This window comes from Rhyacophila brunnea, unplaced genomic scaffold (genome assembly GCF_057557595.1).
Source record: "Rhyacophila brunnea isolate RB1 unplaced genomic scaffold, BYU_Rbru_1.0 scaffold_22, whole genome shotgun sequence".
NCBI lineage: Eukaryota > Metazoa > Arthropoda > Insecta > Trichoptera > Rhyacophilidae > Rhyacophila > Rhyacophila brunnea.
This window is the reverse complement of record NW_028232882.1, coordinates 32,834,067-32,854,997: the sequence shown is the minus strand read 5'-3', so window position 1 is coordinate 32,854,997 and position 20,931 is coordinate 32,834,067. Positions and strand designations below refer to the sequence as shown.

Below are 20,931 nucleotides of genomic sequence, written 5' to 3'. Positions count from 1 at the left end.
GATTATATTATTAGGTACCTAATATTAGGTTGGGGTAGGTTAGGTTAGGTTAGGTTGGGTTAGGTTAGGTTAGGTTAGGTCAGGTCAGGTTAGGTTAAGTTGGGTTAGGTTAGGTTAAGTTATATTAGGTTAGATTACGTTAGAATAGGTTAGGTTAGTTTTAGTTCAAAAATGATACTTATACAATCTCATGACGGCATCTGCGCAACATTTACCAAAATTTATATCGATGAACCGAAAAAGATATACCTAGGTGGTGTTATTTGGTTGTAGATTTACATCAAATAATATATGAACGATAGCAGCACGAATATACACATATTTATATTACTGCGTTAAACATTAATTATATTGACACCTAAGCATCATTTTTGCGATTGCCTTCTAATAAATTGTATTGCTGCTACAATTATTAGTTTGACATTTGTGAATTTCTACCTTTTCTTTGTGCGATATATTATTTGTCGGTGAAAACAATTTTACAAATGTGTGCAGTTGTCAAAATTGAGTGAATTTATATTTACAATGACTGATTTATGATTTTTGTTTTGTGAAACAAACTATTTTATGTGATTTCATCTATTTATTTGTGAAATCATTTAATATATGTGAAAACTACTTTCCAAATGTTAAAGTTATTTTTTTTTGTGAATTTTGATTATTGCATTGTGTGATTAATTCCCACCCTTATTTAAATTCAAAGAGATTGGACCCTCTTTTATAGGAAGAGATAAGTATTGATATATTTTTTTAAATGGCAGCACTACGGCGTCGTTCCATCTTGTATTGTCTATGATTAAAAGTATATTAGTCTATGGCAGTGCTCCCATTTCTACTGAAATTTCAGTAGATCTACTGATATTTTAATTTTTGGCAATAAACTGATATTTTATGAAATCTAGTGATATTTCTTCCTTCCATAAAATTCTCACCATCCGGGGAAAAAACGAGCCATCTTTCGAAAATTAGTAACTTGTGGCCTGCGGCGAAATATTACTCCTAAAAAAAACGAGCCTACTATGAAAACTAAGTAAACTGCGGCCCGCGGCAAAATAATTCTCGTCTAAATTGAGAAACAGAAATCTACTGAAATTTCAAATTTTGACTTGGGAGCACTGGTCTATGGTCTATGATTTCTTGGACTGTCACAACACCTTCGGCGTAACGGCCATTTTTATAATAAAGCGACCGACTTGTGAAAAGAATCATTGAATATTATGATATCTGGGGTCTACTGACGGATCATAAACACCCAAAATGGGCAGAAAAAAGAAAATCTCGGAGGTTTCCAATACAAAATTGACTGATTGCAGTATTGTTATAGAGGTATCGTATTACAATCGTGAATTTGTAATCTGGTTTTCATATTATTGTTATCAAATTCCACGAGAATGATCGATTGCAAAGTCAGCGCGAATCGTGCTGTCAAAATCTCCACTAGTCCTTAATCCCCCGACTGTATTATAGTGTACTGTATTTTGGCTGTATTATATCGCCGGTATGTATCCCCGTTAGTAGATATAACCTAAAAAGTATAAATTCTGCTTGATTTGTGCAGGGCTTTTTTTTTGAAAAAAGGTGACGGAATTCACCTCTTGTCAAGCTTTTGGTAGTTGTGACTGGTCCTCCGCCGTCCTTAGCGTCAGTCGCCATTTAAGAATTCAGCTATTTTTTTGTCATCGAATTTATAGTAAGTACGCGGTCCAAGAAATGATAGTATTTCCGCCAAAATTATAGGACATGTTGAAAATGTAAGTTTTTTGTTTGTCACATAAACATAACGGAGAATTCGAGAAATTCCGATGCTTTGTTTTCACCACCTCTTACGACCGAAAAATGGTAATGGGCGGATTCAGTTAATTCCATTTTTCCATTTAACCTAACCTAATCTAACCGGCGAATTCAATTAATTCCATTTTTCAAAATTGTACGCGGACCAAAATGTACTATAATTATAGTTTGGTTGGCATCACTGCGCTCACTGACAGATGACAGCGAGCGACGGCGGAGAACCAGTAAAAAGTCCCAAGCTTTTTACTAAAGAAAATTGAATTCAAATATCGGTAAATATGCCACAGATGCCCGCATGAAATTTTATAACTTTCTCTTTAGACCAAACCAAACCTAACCTAACCTACCCCAACCTAATATAATCGTATGTATAAATGTATGAAAATGTCAAATTTTAAATTAACAATTATAGGTAGGGTATAGGTATTTAATATACCTAATTAATTGTCTACATGGAATTAACTGTTTTCATTAAAAAAAATATAAAAGCTCATGTGCGGGCATCTGTGGCACAATTACCCAAATATCATTTAAATTTAATTTAAAGCAGCTTTTCCTATGCCACGTTGCGCACAAAAATTTAACCTTTTTTTTATTTCAGACATGTCAAATCTAAAGTTAAACAAACAAACAAATACAATTTATTAATATACAACTAAGTTAATAAAAAAAATTGTAAGAACATCGTATATTTGAATAAAGTTTATAGTAATTTTTAAAGTTTTGTCCAATTCTCGTCTGGCAAATCATCTCGATTCCTTCTCTTAGTGTTAGTGTTTATGGCCGAATGTATTCGTTTGAGTAACCACCGGTCAATAATATATATTGAAGGATCGAAAAGTATCAAAGGTGATACTTTTTCTGAAGCCGAAGCACGTGGCGCGTTTCTCGTATGGAACCCGAAGTGACCGACTAGTGGCGCCATGTATGGACGTATGTATGTCTGGGCGGCGTCTAGTGACAACATATGTATGCACCAGTGGCTTGCGGTCCATTGCAATGCAATTTTTTTATAAATATATGTACATAATATGTATTTTTATTATTTTTAGTTTTTTTAAATGTGTTAAAGCAAAAAAATCAGTTTAATTAAAAAATAATCGGTACTTTTTTTAAACCGTGTTATTTCGAAACCGTGCAAAAAGTGGATCGGGTGTATGCATATTCATATAATATGCAATATGTACAAGACTCATTGAAGTATCTTCCATGTATGATAGCTTATATTCTTTTTTACAGGTATTGGGTGATGTGTTCATACCTAGATACGAACCCGGATTTGATTCTAATTGGGGCGATCGCAGTTGGCATGTTGCAACTATTAAAAAAGCTGATCAACCGCCTACGGAGGACCTCCCGGATACCACCGTGGCTGAAGACACCAATTTGCAGACGGAAAATTTAAAAAATGGGAAGTCATGTGATCGATGTAGTTTTAAAACTTCAAAGACGAAATCTCTCAAAAACCACATGTTGACTGCCCACAATGGTTCAAATGAAAGTAAAACTGATTCCATTAATCGAAATAAAAAGAAAAACAGTTCTCCTAAAAAGATAAAGGATGGCAACACAGAGGAAAAAAATCATAATAAGAAGTCACCTGGTTCAAGACCAAGCAAGGTAAATCGTGGATTAAATGACAGCAATGATTTTAATGAAGGTATAAATAATTCCTTGAATGAAGGTAAAAGTATCAATTCCCTGAGTGAAAAGAAGAAGAATCAAATAAAAGAAACCAAAAATAAGGGTCAGAGTCCAGGTACAAAGAAACATAAGTTGGATAATGCCAAAATTGAAACAGAAAAAAGCAACATAAATGTTATTAAAGATTTGAATGAAAGCCAAACAAATGCTGTCAATGAAAACAAATCTAAAAGTCCTAAGGCTTCTTCAACAAAGAAAACTCAGTTAAAGTCTCCGGTAATTAAAACGAAAAAACAGGTGTTGAATATTAGTAATGGTGAAAATAAATCTTTTAATAAAATTAAAAAGAATGTTTCCTTTAATATTGATGATGAAATTATTGATTCTCCAATGAAGAGCAAACCGGGAACAATACGATATTCATTTAATGCTGAATACAATGGTTCGGGGAATGAAAATAATTCTCTCAATGATAGCAAAATTCAGTCTGCGAAAGAAAACAAAAATAAAAGCCCTGTAGCCTCTCCGAAGAAAAAGAAATTAGATTCTGACGTAATTGAAAAGGAAAAACGCAGCGTAAATGTCAATGGATCTTTTGATGATGATATAGATAAAAACCGATATAAACTTGCCACTCACACGACGAAAAGTAAGCCGGGAACAATACGTTACTCATTTAATGTTGAACACGATGCTTCAGCGAATGAGCTCAAAAAAAGTAAAAATAAGAGTCCGAAAGCTTCTCCAAAAAAGAAGGCTTCTGTTGATGTTAAAATGGATAAACACACTGTAAATGTTAACCATGATATAGTTGAAAATAGTTATAAATCGTGTGATATTCCAGCAAAAAGTAAGTTAGCTTGTGCTATAATTAAACTTGAAAGGCATCCATTAATTAATGTTAAGGGTGGTCTTAATGAAAGCGAGGATTCTAATCTAAATAAGAAGATTGAGAGTGATAAAAAAAGTGAACCCCTCGTTGCGTCTCCATTGAAAAGAAAGCTGGATACCTCTTTCATTAAAATAGAAAGACATGGTACTGTTCACAGTGAAAGTAAAACTAATTTTCACGGAGAAAGAAAAAGGCGTGCCAGTATTGAAAGCAATAGTAGAAGCCAGGTTTCACCTTCACCCACTAAGAAGAAGAAATTTGATTCGCAATTGGAAAAGAATTCTTCGCATGAGAGAGGTAGTGATCGTAGTAATGAAGTCACTCATTCCTTCAGTGAAAACGAAAATAATGTTCCTGTTTCGGCTGGTATGGAGGATAATTCGGATTATTCTCTACCACTCAAAACAGTAAGGGTAAATGTCGCAAGGGTCTCAGATGAGAATCGTAAATCCAGGACTTCATCTTACCCTCTGTCGTGTAAGTATTGTAATTTTAAATGCAGAAATAATTTTGTAATGAAGAAACATGTCATATTGATTCATAACAATGGAAAATATTTCAAATGTAAATTGTGCGATTTCAAGACTGCCATCTTGAGCCACTTTCAAGTTCATCACGTGGTGCACAGAACCGTCAGACGTTACCACTGTGAGCAGTGCGACTACAAAGGCAAATCAAAGAACGCATTAGTCACACACAAGAAATCACACAACACACTACGCCCTTTCAAATGTGACCAGTGTCCATACACGTGTAAAAGCAAACAGCATTTGAAAATGCACAGCTATGTTCACAGCGATGTTAGACCGGTCGCGTGTAAACTTTGCAGTTTCACTTGTAAGATTGAGTCTCAATTAAAAGTACACAGCATAGTACACGAAGAAGATAAACCGTTTTTGTGCGAGCTCTGCGATTTCTCCTGCAAATATCCTACTAACTTGAAACGTCACATGGTTACACATTCAAATGCCAGGCCGTTTAAGTGTAGTTCGTGTTCTCGTTGCTTTAAAACAAAGTCTCTTCTGAAGAACCACACATTGGTTCACATTTTTCTTAAACCTTACTATTGCAACAAGTGCAAATGGGAAAGCCGTACTCTGCAAGGGTTAAAAAAACATTTCAAAGTTGTTCATGGCGGATTCAAGCTGATAATTAACGTCGATTGAATTTCTGCCATTTGCGATTGAATTGCAATCAAGATAAATTAAAGCGCAACCCACATTGAGGTGCATATCACGGTGCATGTCGCCCACTGTCACGCTGTCTGTGTATTTGTTAAATTAATTGATTTATGTAACGTATTTGTTTAACAATTAACTTGTATTATGTATAAGGTTTTGATAATAATAATGATAGAATATTTAGTTGTTTGCTATGATTGTATTTCTTAGCCGGCTAAACTCTTCTCGACTGCAACATGTCGAATACGTCGATGCGACTTTGTTGTATTCACAAAACACACATTATCTAATGGACCTCCGCACACTGCTGGAATGCAACATTTTCGTTTGAAAAAAATATCCGGTGTCGCCAGCAACAAATATCACGCAACTTGCACCGCATGTCGCGCGTCCTCTTGTCTTGCATTTATGCACGTGCGCACGCTACGAGTCAGCCATTTCAAATTAAAATGTCAAGTCAAACTCGCCGGTTGTCGTATCTCCCGCGTTCAAAATGGCAGACGAGCGCACCAACATTTATTTCATCCAAGAGATTGAGTGTATTATGATTTTACAACGAAGAGACTACGCCAATAGATTTCTTCGGTACCAATATATAATAATTGCTGTTTCGGCGTCTGATGGCAGTTTTGTGCAATGATGTTTAATTTTTGTTGATTACTGACGTCTTGAAAGGTTGTGCGTGTCACTGTCGCTAGGCGGCCGACTATGCAACATGAATGCGACATTCCTACATGGTTTGATTTATGACTGTGTCGCAGACGAGATGAGTTTAGATGTGTGAGCCAGCTTAACTATGTTTTAATTATATTGTAGATATAGTCCAGTCAATGAATATATGTGGCGCTGAGTCGCTAAAGTGGCTCCTGAGGGTTTTTTGAGTTTTGAGTAAATCACGAAAAACTGTTATGGACAGTGTGTTAACTTTATGTGTAATTTAAGTGGTTTTGTATCTTCTAGGTTAATATTAAAAGTAAAATAAAACCTCAAATTCAATTTATATGCAGCAATATTCCAAATAAATCTATTTTAATTGTCCGGAGACCGGACTTGAGTCACTCGCTGTCGCAAGGAGCAAAATTTGTTACTCACATTTTGACATTCCATGTCAATAGAGTCGAATTTGGCACTTGCGGGAACATGGTCGGCCAGAAATGACAGCTCAGTAGTGTCCCGTATTTATTTCAATCAATATAGATATTTTAGAATTTATTTTGCCAAAGAAATGTTTTGTAGCCATACTTACCTACTAGCTGGCAGATCTTTTTTTACATTGCATCTATTTAGCTTTTAAAGTGGTATACATACATACATACATACATAAAAAAGCATTTTTTTGGAATAATGAATTGTTGTTTATTAATAAGCAACAAGCAAGAAATTACAGAAGTACATATACAAAATAAAAGAATAAGTGATTTCTGGGGATTATTGAAAATAAGTTGATTAAATAAAATATTAGTACAGTATAATCTCGTTAACTCAAATTTGATTTCGAATAAACGATAATTGTCATATACAAAATTTTTTGAAATATTTTTTTTTCGTAACTTGTATGGTGACTATTTAGTATTAAATAGCTAACGAAAAATAATTTTAATTGGTATTTACTAGAGAAAATCCAAAAAACTAATTTGATGATGTTGTAAGTCGAAACATGTGTCTACTTTTAACTAAATAAATACATCCCAAAAAGTATGTTTTTAAACCAAACGCAATCCTATGAGTAATTATATCAACATGTAAGTCATTTCCCATTACTTATTGAAATTATCTGAGTTGGTCTATGTCATAAACCAATATTAGGGTAGCGCAGTGCCCAACCACACCTATACACGGGTTATCAGCATTTAATATAGATATGTAAATACATATGAAGTCCTTTGGCGGTTATGTTTATCAATTTATCATAATTATGGATTCGCTTAGAAAGTCGTCAAGTGATTCATAAATAATGTTAATAATAATATTTTTTGACACAAACTAAAATTATGTTGAAAAATTTTAATTAAAAATCTTAATCACATCACGCTTAATATTCAATATTTACGGCATACTTAAAAAAACGCATACGAAACTAAAAATTAATATGTGACACCACTGGATTATTCAAACAACTACAGCAAAAATTAATGTTTGGAATGCCCATTTTCAAATACTTTTCTTGGCGTAACGCATTACATTTCCAGCCAGCTGGATTTCTCAAACGCTTCCTTGATTCTCCTGGTTGAGATTCCCTTACAGTAACTAATGAAACATCCATTATTAATTAATAAAAACAATCAAATAAACGAAGCAAAATCACGACTTTCTCACTGCATTCACGTGACCAGTTTGACACGATTGTATAGAGAATTTAAAGTACGTTTAAAATCAGCATTTGAATGGCGGCGTCTGATTGGTCGGTTGTGAAGAGACAATTTAGCGACTCGTTATTTTTTCAAAGAGCGCGCTTGGCGACTCACGTCAATATTCATTTTGATTTCTCGACGAAATTGGAAGGAATTTGAAACTCTCAACTGGAAAAGTTGGTAGATCTATCAATAGAGCACATAATGTATATTCAAAACTAATTTTATCGAAAAATCACCACGAGCTAGTTTAGCGACTCAGCACCTCATATGATTCATGATACGAGTGTATGGAATATGCCACAATTTTTGACTTCAGAACTTTGTTAGGAGTAGTTAGTAGGTAAACATACTAAAAGTCCCCGCCTCTGCGAGGTGAGCTAAAGGCGGGAGGGGGGTCGACATACGTTATTGAAAATTGTTAATGTTGCAAAATTAACGTTGAAAATTATCGATTTTCAATAACGTATATCTCAGAAACCATTGGGAATTCGACAAATATGTATAGTGACAATTTTATAGGAAATTTAATTAGCTTTCATTTTTATTTGAAACATTTTTTTTCTACATGCACCGTTTTCGAGATATAAGCGAAAAACCAAAAAATGGGACCTTTCGACCCCCCTCCCGCCTTTAGTAGTTAGGAGTGTGGCATTATTTTTATCCATTGCTGATATGAGAATGTAGAAATCAAATTCTACTCTATATTATGATTGATCAAATCAAATTAAAATTTTATTTGTTTTGGGGTCCCGACACAACCGCCCGGACATTACCGCCCAGATATTGCCGCCAAAACAATTTAGAAATGAGAGAATTTTTATTTTTACATAATATATTTTAGATACACAAATAAAAAAACATACAAATAAAGATATAAAAAAAAATATAAATTATTTAAAATTAATTTCAATATTGTGTGCTAACCTTCTTAAATATTCTAAATTAGAAATATGTACTACCACACAAAGGCATTAAATAAAAAAGTGTTGATGAAAAGAAGCTGATGATTTTAAGTTATTACACTACTAACAGCTGCAAGGGATTAAATCTCAAATTACACTGATTATCTTAAGTATGTAAATTTCGATCAAAACGCAATTCGAAAAAACCAAAAAATCACTTGTTTATATATTTTTGTATTTTTTGCGGGTGGTTTTATCTAGGCGGATTTGGCCAGGCGGTATTGACAAACACTGGTACGGGTGCAATTTGGTTTGGCGGTAATGTTTGGGCGGCAATATCCGGGTGGTTTTGTCGGCGTGCCATTTATTACATCTAGTGAACTGAATTATTAATGACGTTCACATATTTAAAAACAGAAAAATATTAAAATAGTATGTATAAAAAAAAGAAATAGATGCAGTATGATAATGGACTCCACATCCTGAAGCGGGCCCCCAGGCTAGGATCTTTGGTGGGCCTCCTCTACCTACCGCTAAGGTTAAATTCAGTGTGACTAGAGTTGGGTTTCGGGAATTCACGAGAAATTTTCGACAGTCCATCCCGAATCTCGAGAATTGAAATTTTTAACATTTCTTTATTATCAAATATTAATTGAAAAAACGATTTTCTATATGAAAAAAGTGGACAGAAAACACAAAGCGTTCAAAGACTGATCGGGGCATATAACACAATTAAGCCAACGTCGACTGAAAATGAGCGCAGTTTTTGCATCAAACATCAAGGAATTTTGTGTCTCAAAAGCGTACGCGATTGACAGTCTGTGTTTTTTGAAATTCTATTTTATTAAGTAATATTTTGAATTATTATTGTTTTCTTAGTTCTATTTTGTTTGTCTCTTACTTAAATAAAAAAAATCATATTTTTTTGGAATTTGTCTGTTTTTAGGATTTTTACAGGTTTTTTTTAAATTTCCCAATATCTCGGGAATTCTCGAGAATTCTTTTCTGGAAATCCCGAATCTCTAGAATTCAAAATTTCATAATTTCGGAAAATCCCGAATCTCGAGATTGAGATTTTTTCGAGAAATACCCAACTCTAAGTGTGACGGTCCATAGCGTTTTCCAAATGGTGTTTCAGCTAAAATTACGGGTAGGTATTTAGTGTATTTTTAATGATTTTTTAAAATTTTTTAATACATTCACTTGAAGGAGTATCAACACACGATAATCAAAAATTGTATTGCACATCCACATGTTATTTTAAAATAAATGTTTATATCCTTGAAGTAAAATATTTTATTATCTGTCAATTTGTGTTACACCCACGGTGGCCGCGTGGCTTAAGCGTTGGACTATCACGCCGTGGGTCTCAGGTTCGAATCCTGGGTCTGGCAGGTACACATATTGTTTTTCAATTTGTGTGAGTCAGGGTATGGACCTAATAGGTTGAGCAAGTGGCTGACATCCATTTCTCTTAAAAAACAAAATCTGTTACTACAAACCTCTACTCTGTGGAAGCCCATAATATGATCCTATTAGGATCAGACATGGTCGGAAAAAAATAAATCGTGATGTGTCCTCCAGGCTCAGGGTTGCCAGATTTCCAAAATCACAGATCGGGACATTCCTTATTTCGAACGATCATAAAAAAAAATGTTAAAAGACTTATCACTGCTAGCCAATTTTTACTAAGTAGACACTTCGCACCGTGAGTGTAAAACCAACGCATCTGCAAAAGACATATTTTGGATATATTAGGGTTTGAAGTCTTCGTTTTGTTAGAAATAGATTTTCTAAAAAAAAAACATAATATTTGATTTATATCTACATTATATTGCATGTTCTTTCAGTTGCTTCACTTTTACATGATCAGGTTCACGACTTCTGCAGTTGTTTTGCATTCAATCTCGAAATTGAAAAATTTGCAGATACGTTGGTTTTCCACTCACGGTGCGACTTGTAGGCCAACTATTTTCGGAATAAAATAAATCCCTTAAAAAATATGAAATAGGAACAGAACGATAAATATTTGTGAAAACTTACCAAATCAACATGTTTCTCGAGTTTATCGTGAATATTTTCACACTAAAATGATAACTGTTTTTTAGAAAATATACACAAATAGTTTATTCAGAAATTATGATGTTTACTAGAACCCGCGAGTTAACTCAACATATATACTTTGGCAAGTTAACTCGTCCGTGCCATTGATCAGGAAGAAATTAAGAAAAAATACATCATTTTATTTAAATTATAATAAATCTAAATAAGTACACTATGTGTACAAAAGAGAACATACAAAAATAGTCACATAATAATTCGCAGTAATCACTGTTATTAAAATATATTGATTACATACAATTGCAGGAACAAATAAACAACAAATAAAAATAAACAAAAATTTATACAATCAACAGTTTTATTAAAAGAATTTTTCCGAGCTTTTAACTTGTTTCAAAATATGTTCACTATATTTGCTTGATAAATAATTTCTAAAGTAATTACAATAATTGTAATCTTGCTGCCAGTTTCAAATTTTACTACGCCAGGCTGTCTACAAATATTAAGCGAGCCTTTTTAACTATATACGTTCATTTTTGTACATATACAACTTTTGTTAAATCGGCATTTTCAGAGGCAATGCGGGAATCAGGATTTGTCTGTTGAACTCAAGACAATCCCGCTCAAATGTTTGAGAGAGACAGTTGAACAAGTGACCTCTACTTAAGTCTGAAACCAACTTATCTCGAATCATGTAAGTAGATTCCGCTTAATTCGGACGTATCAGGATTAGGGCATTTTGGCCCAATTAAGTGACTGCCCCAATTAAGGCTATACTTCAGCTGGGGCACGGTCTAAAACAATCGTGACTATGTGACGCGAAGATTGTGCAAATGACGCGTTCAGAACAAAACATAATTTGTCATAAAATGTCAACATGCGTCCATTTAATGTTATGTTTATTGTTCTATTACTAATAATAATAATATATTTATTGACATGTTTTCTTTTTCAAGTAAATGGGTAACGTTTTTTAGTCATCTTTACACGATTTAAGAATTAATTCCCCCGTCGCCATCACAAAACAAATTGAAGTGTTCACAGCTCGACTTTTGCTCTCCGATTGCCAGCCAGTCCGAAATTTCGTCGCAACTATAGTTGAAAATTATTTGCGGTTTCACTTAAGCAAATTCCTCAAAATTAAACAATGAATATTTATCTTTCAAAACAAAATTTGATTCAATTCTATACAATAGCCAGGCACAAGTGGATCATCATCATCGTCTTTTAATGCTTCGATTTAATGACTTCAACAATTGCATTTACACAGTCTTCATTTTTATCGTAACATGGTAATTAATATGTATTGTGATCTTAAATTTAATGTCCCAATTAAACGATGTAAATTACTGTTTTTTCTTTGGTTTGATTTTCATTCCTTGAAATCTAGCCCAAAAAGCGTCTGTACTTGTCAACTTTAAATTTAAATAAACATATTTTAAAATTTGTTTTATAAAAGTGAGTTTTTTTTCAAAACCCATTCGAAATTAGAATTTAAAATGTGGATCAAATCTTAAAATAAGCGGTAGGTATTTATTATTTATAACATTATTTGGGGGTTGAAGGATGGTGGTGAAGATGAAGTCGAAGATGTAGCAGGAGCGAGTTTTATTAGCAGCGTAATGGTTGGTACAATAGACGTTACAGCAGTTCAGATTACAATGACAGTCTTACGATAGGTACGGAGCCGAGGTCCGCACCTCGGTACAATCAGATGTTGAGCGAAGCGATATCGAGACTACGATGGTAACAGACTGGAAACGTATCTTCGAGTGACATTTGATAAATTATTCTTCGTAATTTAAACAGTCGAAAGTAATATATAAACATTATATTCTAGTAGATAATTATCTTGAACGAGTCAGCGGTTTAAATTCGAGTACCTGTGAATGTTATATATTATTAGTCATAATATAATATGAGACTATGGGAATTGATATTCAACTACTTTTCCATTGCGATAGCGTATTTCATATCACCATTCAATCTGCTGATACAGATAAAAGTTGTTTACTGGAATATGATTCGCTGGGAATATATCATTGCGGTCGAATAACTTGATACATTAAAAATAGATATTTGATCGCTAACATACTGACAGTTACAATTATATACCTATTATATATTTTTAAGTTATGTATAGTACTTTTAACTGTACATTAAATAACAAAAATTCAACAGACAAAAGATAATTCAATATTTATGTCCTGAAAACAAACTTTCTTGTTAATGTCAGTGTAATGTAAATTTACCTGTGTTTTTGGGGTCTTCTGTAAAGTAGACAAAAATTAGATCGTGTCCGGAAACTTGTACGTACCTATGCAGTTTGTTGTTATCACTTCACCGTGAAATGTTGTATCGGAAATATATGGTCGTATATTAAAGACCGTTCAATTTCTTTGGGTCATATAGTACTGAGATAAAATTCATGTCTAAACAAAACACGGTTCTTGTCGGTTTACGCTTTACAGGAAGCCAGCAGCAAACAAATTTAAAAAATAGCCGATATACTGAATTATTTGTTAGGTTAGGTTTTCATTCTTGAATTCATGAAACCTGCCAAAATCAGCTATGAAAATTGAATTAATGTTCATGTTGAATCCAATAGGATTGGGGACCGTATAGTATACGGTCATTTCTTTCCGATAGAAAGCTCACGGCGAACTGTGCCACCGTGACAATTTACATGTAACCAAATTAGATACACTTTGACCCTGAGGGGTCGAATTGAAGCATATTTCTGTAGTAATTACATTACATATTGCCATTATTAAGAGCCCATATTGATCATGAAGCATTTGGGGTATCTTTGGGAGTTGATTCTGAACAATCTGTAGACTTTGTACGAAAGATATAATATATTATGTAAATGAAATGTCTTATTAATCCTCAGCATTTTATGATCGCATGCAGTGACATTATTAATGGACAACACACTCAATACAGTAGCTAGCAAGTAAATTTTCGCATAGCGACGTTCGCACATGTATAGGTAGATGTCACGCAATTTCCATTATGCGATATCACGCATCGGGAATTTATAGCAATATCACCTTTATTGTAATGGCGTTAGAACAGTGTTTCTTGTGTCAATGTTCATTTGAGCGATCCCGTTCGAACCGAACCATTCGGCAGACCTGACAATAAAGGCTTGAATTCACTAGGGGACAAAATGTATCGCAACATGACGCCAAACATTGAGTCTACGTGCTGGCGCAACGTTGCGCTCTGTCGCACATCGTTGGACGCAACATATGCGGCTTTTCTACGTGACGCGAGACATGTTTCACGATGTCGCTTCGCTTGTGCCTTGTACTCACTAGGGGACAAAATGTCTCGCAACATGGCTCGCAGCATTGAGTCTACGAGCCGCCCCAACGTTGCGAACTGTTCCGTACGTTGTACGAAACATAGCGAAGCTTTTCTACGTGATCCGCGACATGTTGCATATGTACGCTCCACGAGCGAGCGCAAGGGGGCAACCCATCGTCATTCGTGCCTAGGAATTGGCAAGTGCGATGGAATGGTCCAAACTGCGTGATAGGGAATTTTTATGAATTTTCACACAATCGGTGAAATAATAAAATTAATTTAATAACAATATTAAAATATATCGAAACTCTAACGATTAAAAATAATTATGTTAATTATATTATTTTTGTTGCCGAGAAAAAAAATCAATGCAAAAAAACGTTTATTTTTATTTCGATTTTTTATGAATTATTTTGATTCATATTTGTTAATAAAGAAAATATTATCGAACTGTATATTCGAAAATTAATATATCCATTATTTAATTTGATATTTTTTGTTCTATCCATTACAGAAAAATAAATAAAATTTACTATTTTTAATTTTAGAACATAAAAATATTTACTTGATTGATAATATTATTCAAAAAAATATAGTGATCAACATAACTCCGTGATACGCTATAGTGAAAGTCTAACTTCTTTATTCATTTCAGAGTGATGACACCATCTTTAGGTAGGTACCTATAATTAGTTGGATAACTTGCGATGTTATTTTTATCTCCGTAAAATAAAGAAATTAAAACACCAATTTTCATAAGCTTACTATTTTCTATGGTAATGACGACGTTACCTACACAACTCAGCTTCACCGTTGAACGGAATGAGATGGGTGAATGGCTAACCATTCCTCTTAAAAACTGTTACATATCTGTTATAAACATATGCGTAGGGGTGGAAATGGTAATTTCCATTCTTATATATATACCTACCCATATATTTATATATGGCACCCACCATGGCCTAGTTAGTATAGCACCTGTCTCTGGTAAGACACGGGTTCGATCCCGCGGCTGGCATAGCATTGTGTTTTTTCAATGTTTGATCAAGTGCAAGGATCTAGTAGATTAGGCGAATGGCTAACAACCATTTCTCGTAATATTAACTTCAATATTTCGTACAGTGTCTGTTAAATACTACCTCACTTTTTTAAATAGGTACATACATACATACATAATAGGGACGTCATCTAACATAAAAAAGAAAACATATCATCAGGTATAGAATATAGATGCTTATTGCTTGGTATCTATATCGATACTTGCAAGTGTCGATAATATCAAGGACCAAGGTATTAAAACTTTTAAATATTTTCTTGAAAAACAACAAAAGAAAATGTTATTTTGAGACCCGTTTTCAAATATCGGGTGAAATTGGTGGTAAATTTAAAATAGATGTCATTCGTTCACATCTCCGAAAACATTACTTATTCCGATAGAAATAAAACGAAAAATAATTGACTGCTAATAACTTAAATATTTATGAACAAGGTAAAACATGTAACACAGCAAGGTTCCAATGAATTCGGCGAATGGCTGATAACCATTCCTCGTAGATAACCGAGTTTCTTAATATAATCTATATAATGTGGCAATATGTGGTCCGCGTACTATACGATATAAAAAATGTATATTGGTAGGTATAGCATAGCACATCCAAAATACTATAATTTTGAATAACGTAATTAAATATTATTATATTTTCGACAAAATTATTTTGTCGCCAATAAATGATACATTCCAGATTCGTGGCTCGGCTCGACAATAGCTTACGTCATTATAATATGTTATTACGGCGCCTACCTATACGCGGTCAGTGCTTTGAAACCTTTTAATATAATGGAAATTCTGAAAAAAAAATATACAATAAACTTTTATCATATTTTTTAATACGTGGATGTATATAATATTATAATTAACATTTCAAAAAAATGCGGTTGTTCGTTTCTAAACATTTAAAAGTTTTCGATTATTGTTTGTTTAGTAGTTCAGCATTTTTTAAAGGTTAATTTTTTTATGTTGAAAATTCACTGTTTTTGTGAAATACGGGATTTTTACATATTGTAAAATGAAAAAAAAAATCCGGCGTAGATCTTATTTGTCGGGATACGTCTTATTTATTTTCAATTGCATAATATTTTCGATATTTTACTTCGCGTGTACCTATAATAAAATGAACAGTTTATAAATTTACACTCGTTTACGTAGGCGTGTGTAGTCAACAAGTCTTTCAACATGCATACATCATGTTAATTCACTTACACTAAAAACATTGTGGATTCGCTATCAAGTGTTATGCCAAGTCCCAAATCAAGATAATTCTCCTGGTAAATAAATAAACATTTATAAGTATTTTAAACAAATGTGCACGTTTTTTGTATTTCTGACGGATGGAAAACGTATGAAAACGCACGTGTGGACGTGTTTACAAATATTTTGTTTCACTAAAAGTAACGCCGTATGGTCTCGGCGAATGTTGTTTTGATTAAATCTCGCAAATTTGTATGATATGGACTGCCCAGACTACATTTAATTAAATTGATGACAATGTTTGCAGTTCAGGACGTGCGTAGAGTTTCAAACGTTTATAACATGCATTTGTTAAATGATATAAGTTTATAAACAATTATATAACTTTGCAAGAAAACGTATGAGACCACCATGTAAGCGCGGCGAGTGTATAATAAAATTAATACAATAAAGTGGGTAAAAAGCTTATTACCTACTTATTAATTGACTGCTAATAACTTAAAACACGTCCAAAATACTGTAATTTTGAATATCGGAAAAAAGTTCTTTTTCTACATTTAAAAATACCTACACCAAAAAAGTACAGAATTTCAGAATACATATATTGTACCTACCATAATTTCGTGCGAGTAGGTACATACTATAATTAAGTTATTCACTTTGTTTATACTATTAATATTATTATACTGTAATAAATTATTAAGTAATTAATTATGTAGAACATAAATTATATAAGTACCTACTTAAATATTATTCTCTGCAGTCTACATAATTATTTTTACCGATAAATAATAATGCCAAAAATTGTTTCAGCGACGTCGTGTCATCAACGTAATAATTTATTATGGCATGTAGATGTTTTCTTCAAATCACATAGGTATTTACGCGATCAGTGCTTCGAAACCTTTTATTATTTTATACATCATGGAAATTCTGAATAAAAATAATATGTAATAAACTTTTACCCGATTTTTTAATACATGGATGTTTATTATAATGTTATCATTAACATTTAGGTACTAAACATTTCAAAGTTTTCGATTACTATTTTTTTAGTAGTTCACCATTTTTTCTCATGTTAATCTTTTGTGTTGAAAATTCAGTTTTTGTGAAATACGGGATTTTTACATATGAAATGAAAGAAAATCCAGCTTCTATGTGGGGAATTATATAAACCACTGTTGATCTTGTGACTGTCGGGCTACGTATTATTTATGTTTAATTGCATAATATTTTCGATATTTAACTTCGGCGTGTATTTTTCAAGTAAGTATTAATAGACAATTTTGATAAGTTTTTAAATTTCAAGTGTCAGAATCTTTAATCATTGGTAAGTATTTATTTCGAAACGTCAGAATAATGTCGCCAGTTGCAATGTGGAGGGTAAAATAATGTTTGAGCAAGTAATTATAATAAAAAATCGGTTGTAAAACTAGATAATCATTATTTAAATTACGTATGTCAGTAGATATAACATATATCCATTATTATTATGATAATTTGACAAGTAAACAACTTTATATGGGATGGAGAGCAATTTAGGGTTACCATCCTCGCACATTAAGAATATTTGTCTATGATCGCATGAATATTCGGTACAAATAACCATTATTGTGATTATTAAAAGAACCTCAGAAGTATCGAAGGTGCTGCAAAAAGAGCTAAGCATATGGGCACACCACAAAGGGAAGACAGATAACCTTAATTCCGATAACTTTAAACTCAAAATATAATAAGTGATCAATTGATTGATAGACAGTTTACAAATATTATGGAAATTAAAAATGTATTAAACTATTATTGTCTAATTGAAAAAACCCATTTTATAAATTATTTCTATTGAAATGATTGTGAATTATTTGTCTTCAATAATTGAAATTGCATGCAAAATTACGAAAGTTAAGTGTGAGTTAATGAATTATTTCAACCTCGAAAAAAATTCGAGTACCTACCTAGGTACCTATAAGTATTGGATAACGGAGTGACTTCGAATTATTGTAATTCGTCAAATTATTATTGTACCTACTTATAGTAATAATTAAATAATTATAGTTATAGCATCTAAGATCGTACCTACATTAGCTGTTAAAATAAATTACAATTAATATTGCTCGTTTAATAATTTAAAATTGCTTGTGGCTACATAAAAAATATAAAATTATTATAATAATTCATCGCAATACTAGGTATCGTTTCAATAATGGCTATTTAAATTTATTGTACCTAATACATAATAATTATGTAGGAACATGTTTATGGATATTATACTCCCGGATAACTTGTATTATTCATAAAAACATCTAAGGACATAATTATTAATATCATTAATTAAATTGTCATAATTATTATGTAGGGATGTTTTTTTTTACCTATCTAGGTAGGTATGTAATAATGAAAGAATTATACCTTATTGCATGTTTAATTTTATTAAAAATGTTATACGGTAAAATATTGTTCATAATATTACTATTACAACCAAATTTTTCATACATTTTGAATGATATTGAAATAGCTAATATGATTGATCGAACTAATAAATCGAGTTTATGTGATAATGATATTAAATTATTCAAATAAAATAGATAGGTAGCTGCTTACTGGTTTACATGTCGATGAGAAAACAATAATTAACTAAGTATAATAAAAAATCTTTTAGATATGTAGGTAACGAAACTAATAACATCGAGACAATTAAGGCATATTAATAGTACATATTGCTTATTTCAAAATTACAGAAATCGATTAATTATTATACCGAATAGTTTTATTTATAGTAGGTACCTACCTACTCTTTTGTATCTTCATTGATGATCGACACTGACTAGGCATTTTGATTTGGGGAAAATATTGTTAATTTTTTTCAAAATTTATAATAACCTGGCCACACTGATCACCGTTGACATGTTTACAAGCCAAGCGTCCTTTCAATTTCTATTTATCATTCTTTCTGATTCTTTCCTTCCATCGTCTTCCCATTGTCGAGTCGTGTAAACAATTATTGTGACTTGCCCTGAAGTAAAATATTTTTATTATAATATCACGTGGCATTATATTTAATACACGAGCACGTGATATATTAATTATCAAAATTTAATCTGAATGCGGTACTAAGTCGAGAAACAATAGATTCATTCGCTGTCTACAAAGAGGTATGTAAAATTTTTATTCTTTCATCAATATTATTATAATATATATTACCAATACTCCTTTGCTTATTAAGTAAGAATAACATTAATGCCCGTTGGGAGATTAAGTGAAAGCTATGACCACTAATTTTTCGCCATTCGAATCGCTGTTACCTGTTACCATTTTGTCGTTTTCCATTAATGAAATGACTGCTGCATTTACGTGGCGTGTACTTGACAGAAGCTAGGATTTTGAGAATTGTTTTACCTTACCGGCCCTACGTTGAAGCCAATGGTTAAAAACCTTCAGTGGACTGGCTAAAACGATGGCATACATTGAAAGAATTTAAAAAGAAGTCTGATAGTTGGGTTTATTTGTTTGAAATGCCATTGACGGTGCGCGGCGTCACAAGCATCGCAGACGTTTTATGGCGGTCTACCGCTGAAATGTGTCAAAATTGCTTATGGCTTTCGCACATCTATATATTATCGTAATTTAAACCCTGACCAGGTTAATATTTATTGTCAAAATTTGACGTAAGCATTGGGACGTACTATAACTATATCAATATTTTTTTTTTATCTTTTAGTTGCTGTTTGTACCTAAAAAAATGGAAGGGTACTTGGAGATGTATATGTCAGATGAATCGACGGAAGATGTTACCCTAAATCCAACATTTAACAATGCACGTCGAAGAATGAAGAGGGAGAGAACTTGGGAGAAAATTATGACGTATAACTGCAAGGAAGATGCCGAGACCGCAGTGAAAGCTGAAAAAATTTGGAGCTTTCACTATAGAAATGCAACAATTGAAGGAAGTAAAATTTATTATCGCTGTAATGCAGTCAAAAAGAGGGCGCAGCAATGTGATGCTGGAGTATATTTACTTTTTGATAGCAGGTCCGACAATGTGTTTTTATTTAAAGCGACTGACCCCCATACCCATGCGGAAGACTTGGCACCAGTAAGGCTCTCTGAAGAACTAAAATTGGAAATAAATGCACTTTGTGTAAATGTGTAGGCTTGTGTGTTACTTAGAATGGGATTCTTATGTCGTCTATCCCCATTGATTTTGTTAAAATATTTTGATTGTCTTAGGAAAAATAATAAATGTATTTTTTTATAAACTGAAGTCTGCCTTATTATTTATTATAATGTCGAAAATATAGGTACCTATAATAAACTATACAAACTGAAGTATGCCTTGTTATTTATTGCAATGTTGGAAATACATTTTATAATACCCACTATACAACAGAACTCAATGGAGCATGTATTTTCAATGATCTAGGCCAGAGTGTAGATCCAAAAAACAGATTTATACTTAGCAGATAACTTACTTAATATTTTGTTTGTAATTTCATACTATCTTAAAATACGCATTTATGCATAATAATATACATGTTTAAGCTTTATTATA

General features: G+C 32.6%; 1 protein-coding gene across 2 annotated transcripts; it reads left to right on the top strand.

Annotated features, from left to right (window-relative positions):
• Positions 1–804: 804 nt before the first annotated feature.
• Positions 805–11,519, top strand: LOC147070476 (uncharacterized). Of its 2 annotated transcripts, XM_085949322.1 has the most exons (4): positions 805–1,326; positions 3,031–4,804; positions 9,711–9,914; positions 11,400–11,519. In XM_085949322.1, coding segments are annotated over exons 1-3 (1,845 nt in total). In that variant the 5' UTR covers positions 805–1,257; the 3' UTR covers positions 9,713–9,914; positions 11,400–11,519. The 2 variants fall into 2 exon arrangements, with proteins under 2 accessions (XP_085805448.1, XP_085805447.1); XM_085949321.1 differs by lacking the exons at positions 9,711–9,914; positions 11,400–11,519 and having other exon boundaries at positions 3,031–7,561.
• Positions 11,520–20,931: the final 9,412 nt, after the last annotated feature.

Bases quoted from the DNA above. Each gene is read 5' to 3' on its own strand.
- LOC147070476 (XM_085949321.1), top strand. From the start codon at position 1,258: ATGGGCAGAAAAAAGAAAATCTCGGAGGTTTCCAATACAAAATTGACT. The intron at 1,327-3,030 runs GTATCGTATTAC...TCTTTTTTACAG, and splicing joins ATTGCAGTATTGTTATAGAG to GTATTGGGTGATGTGTTCAT.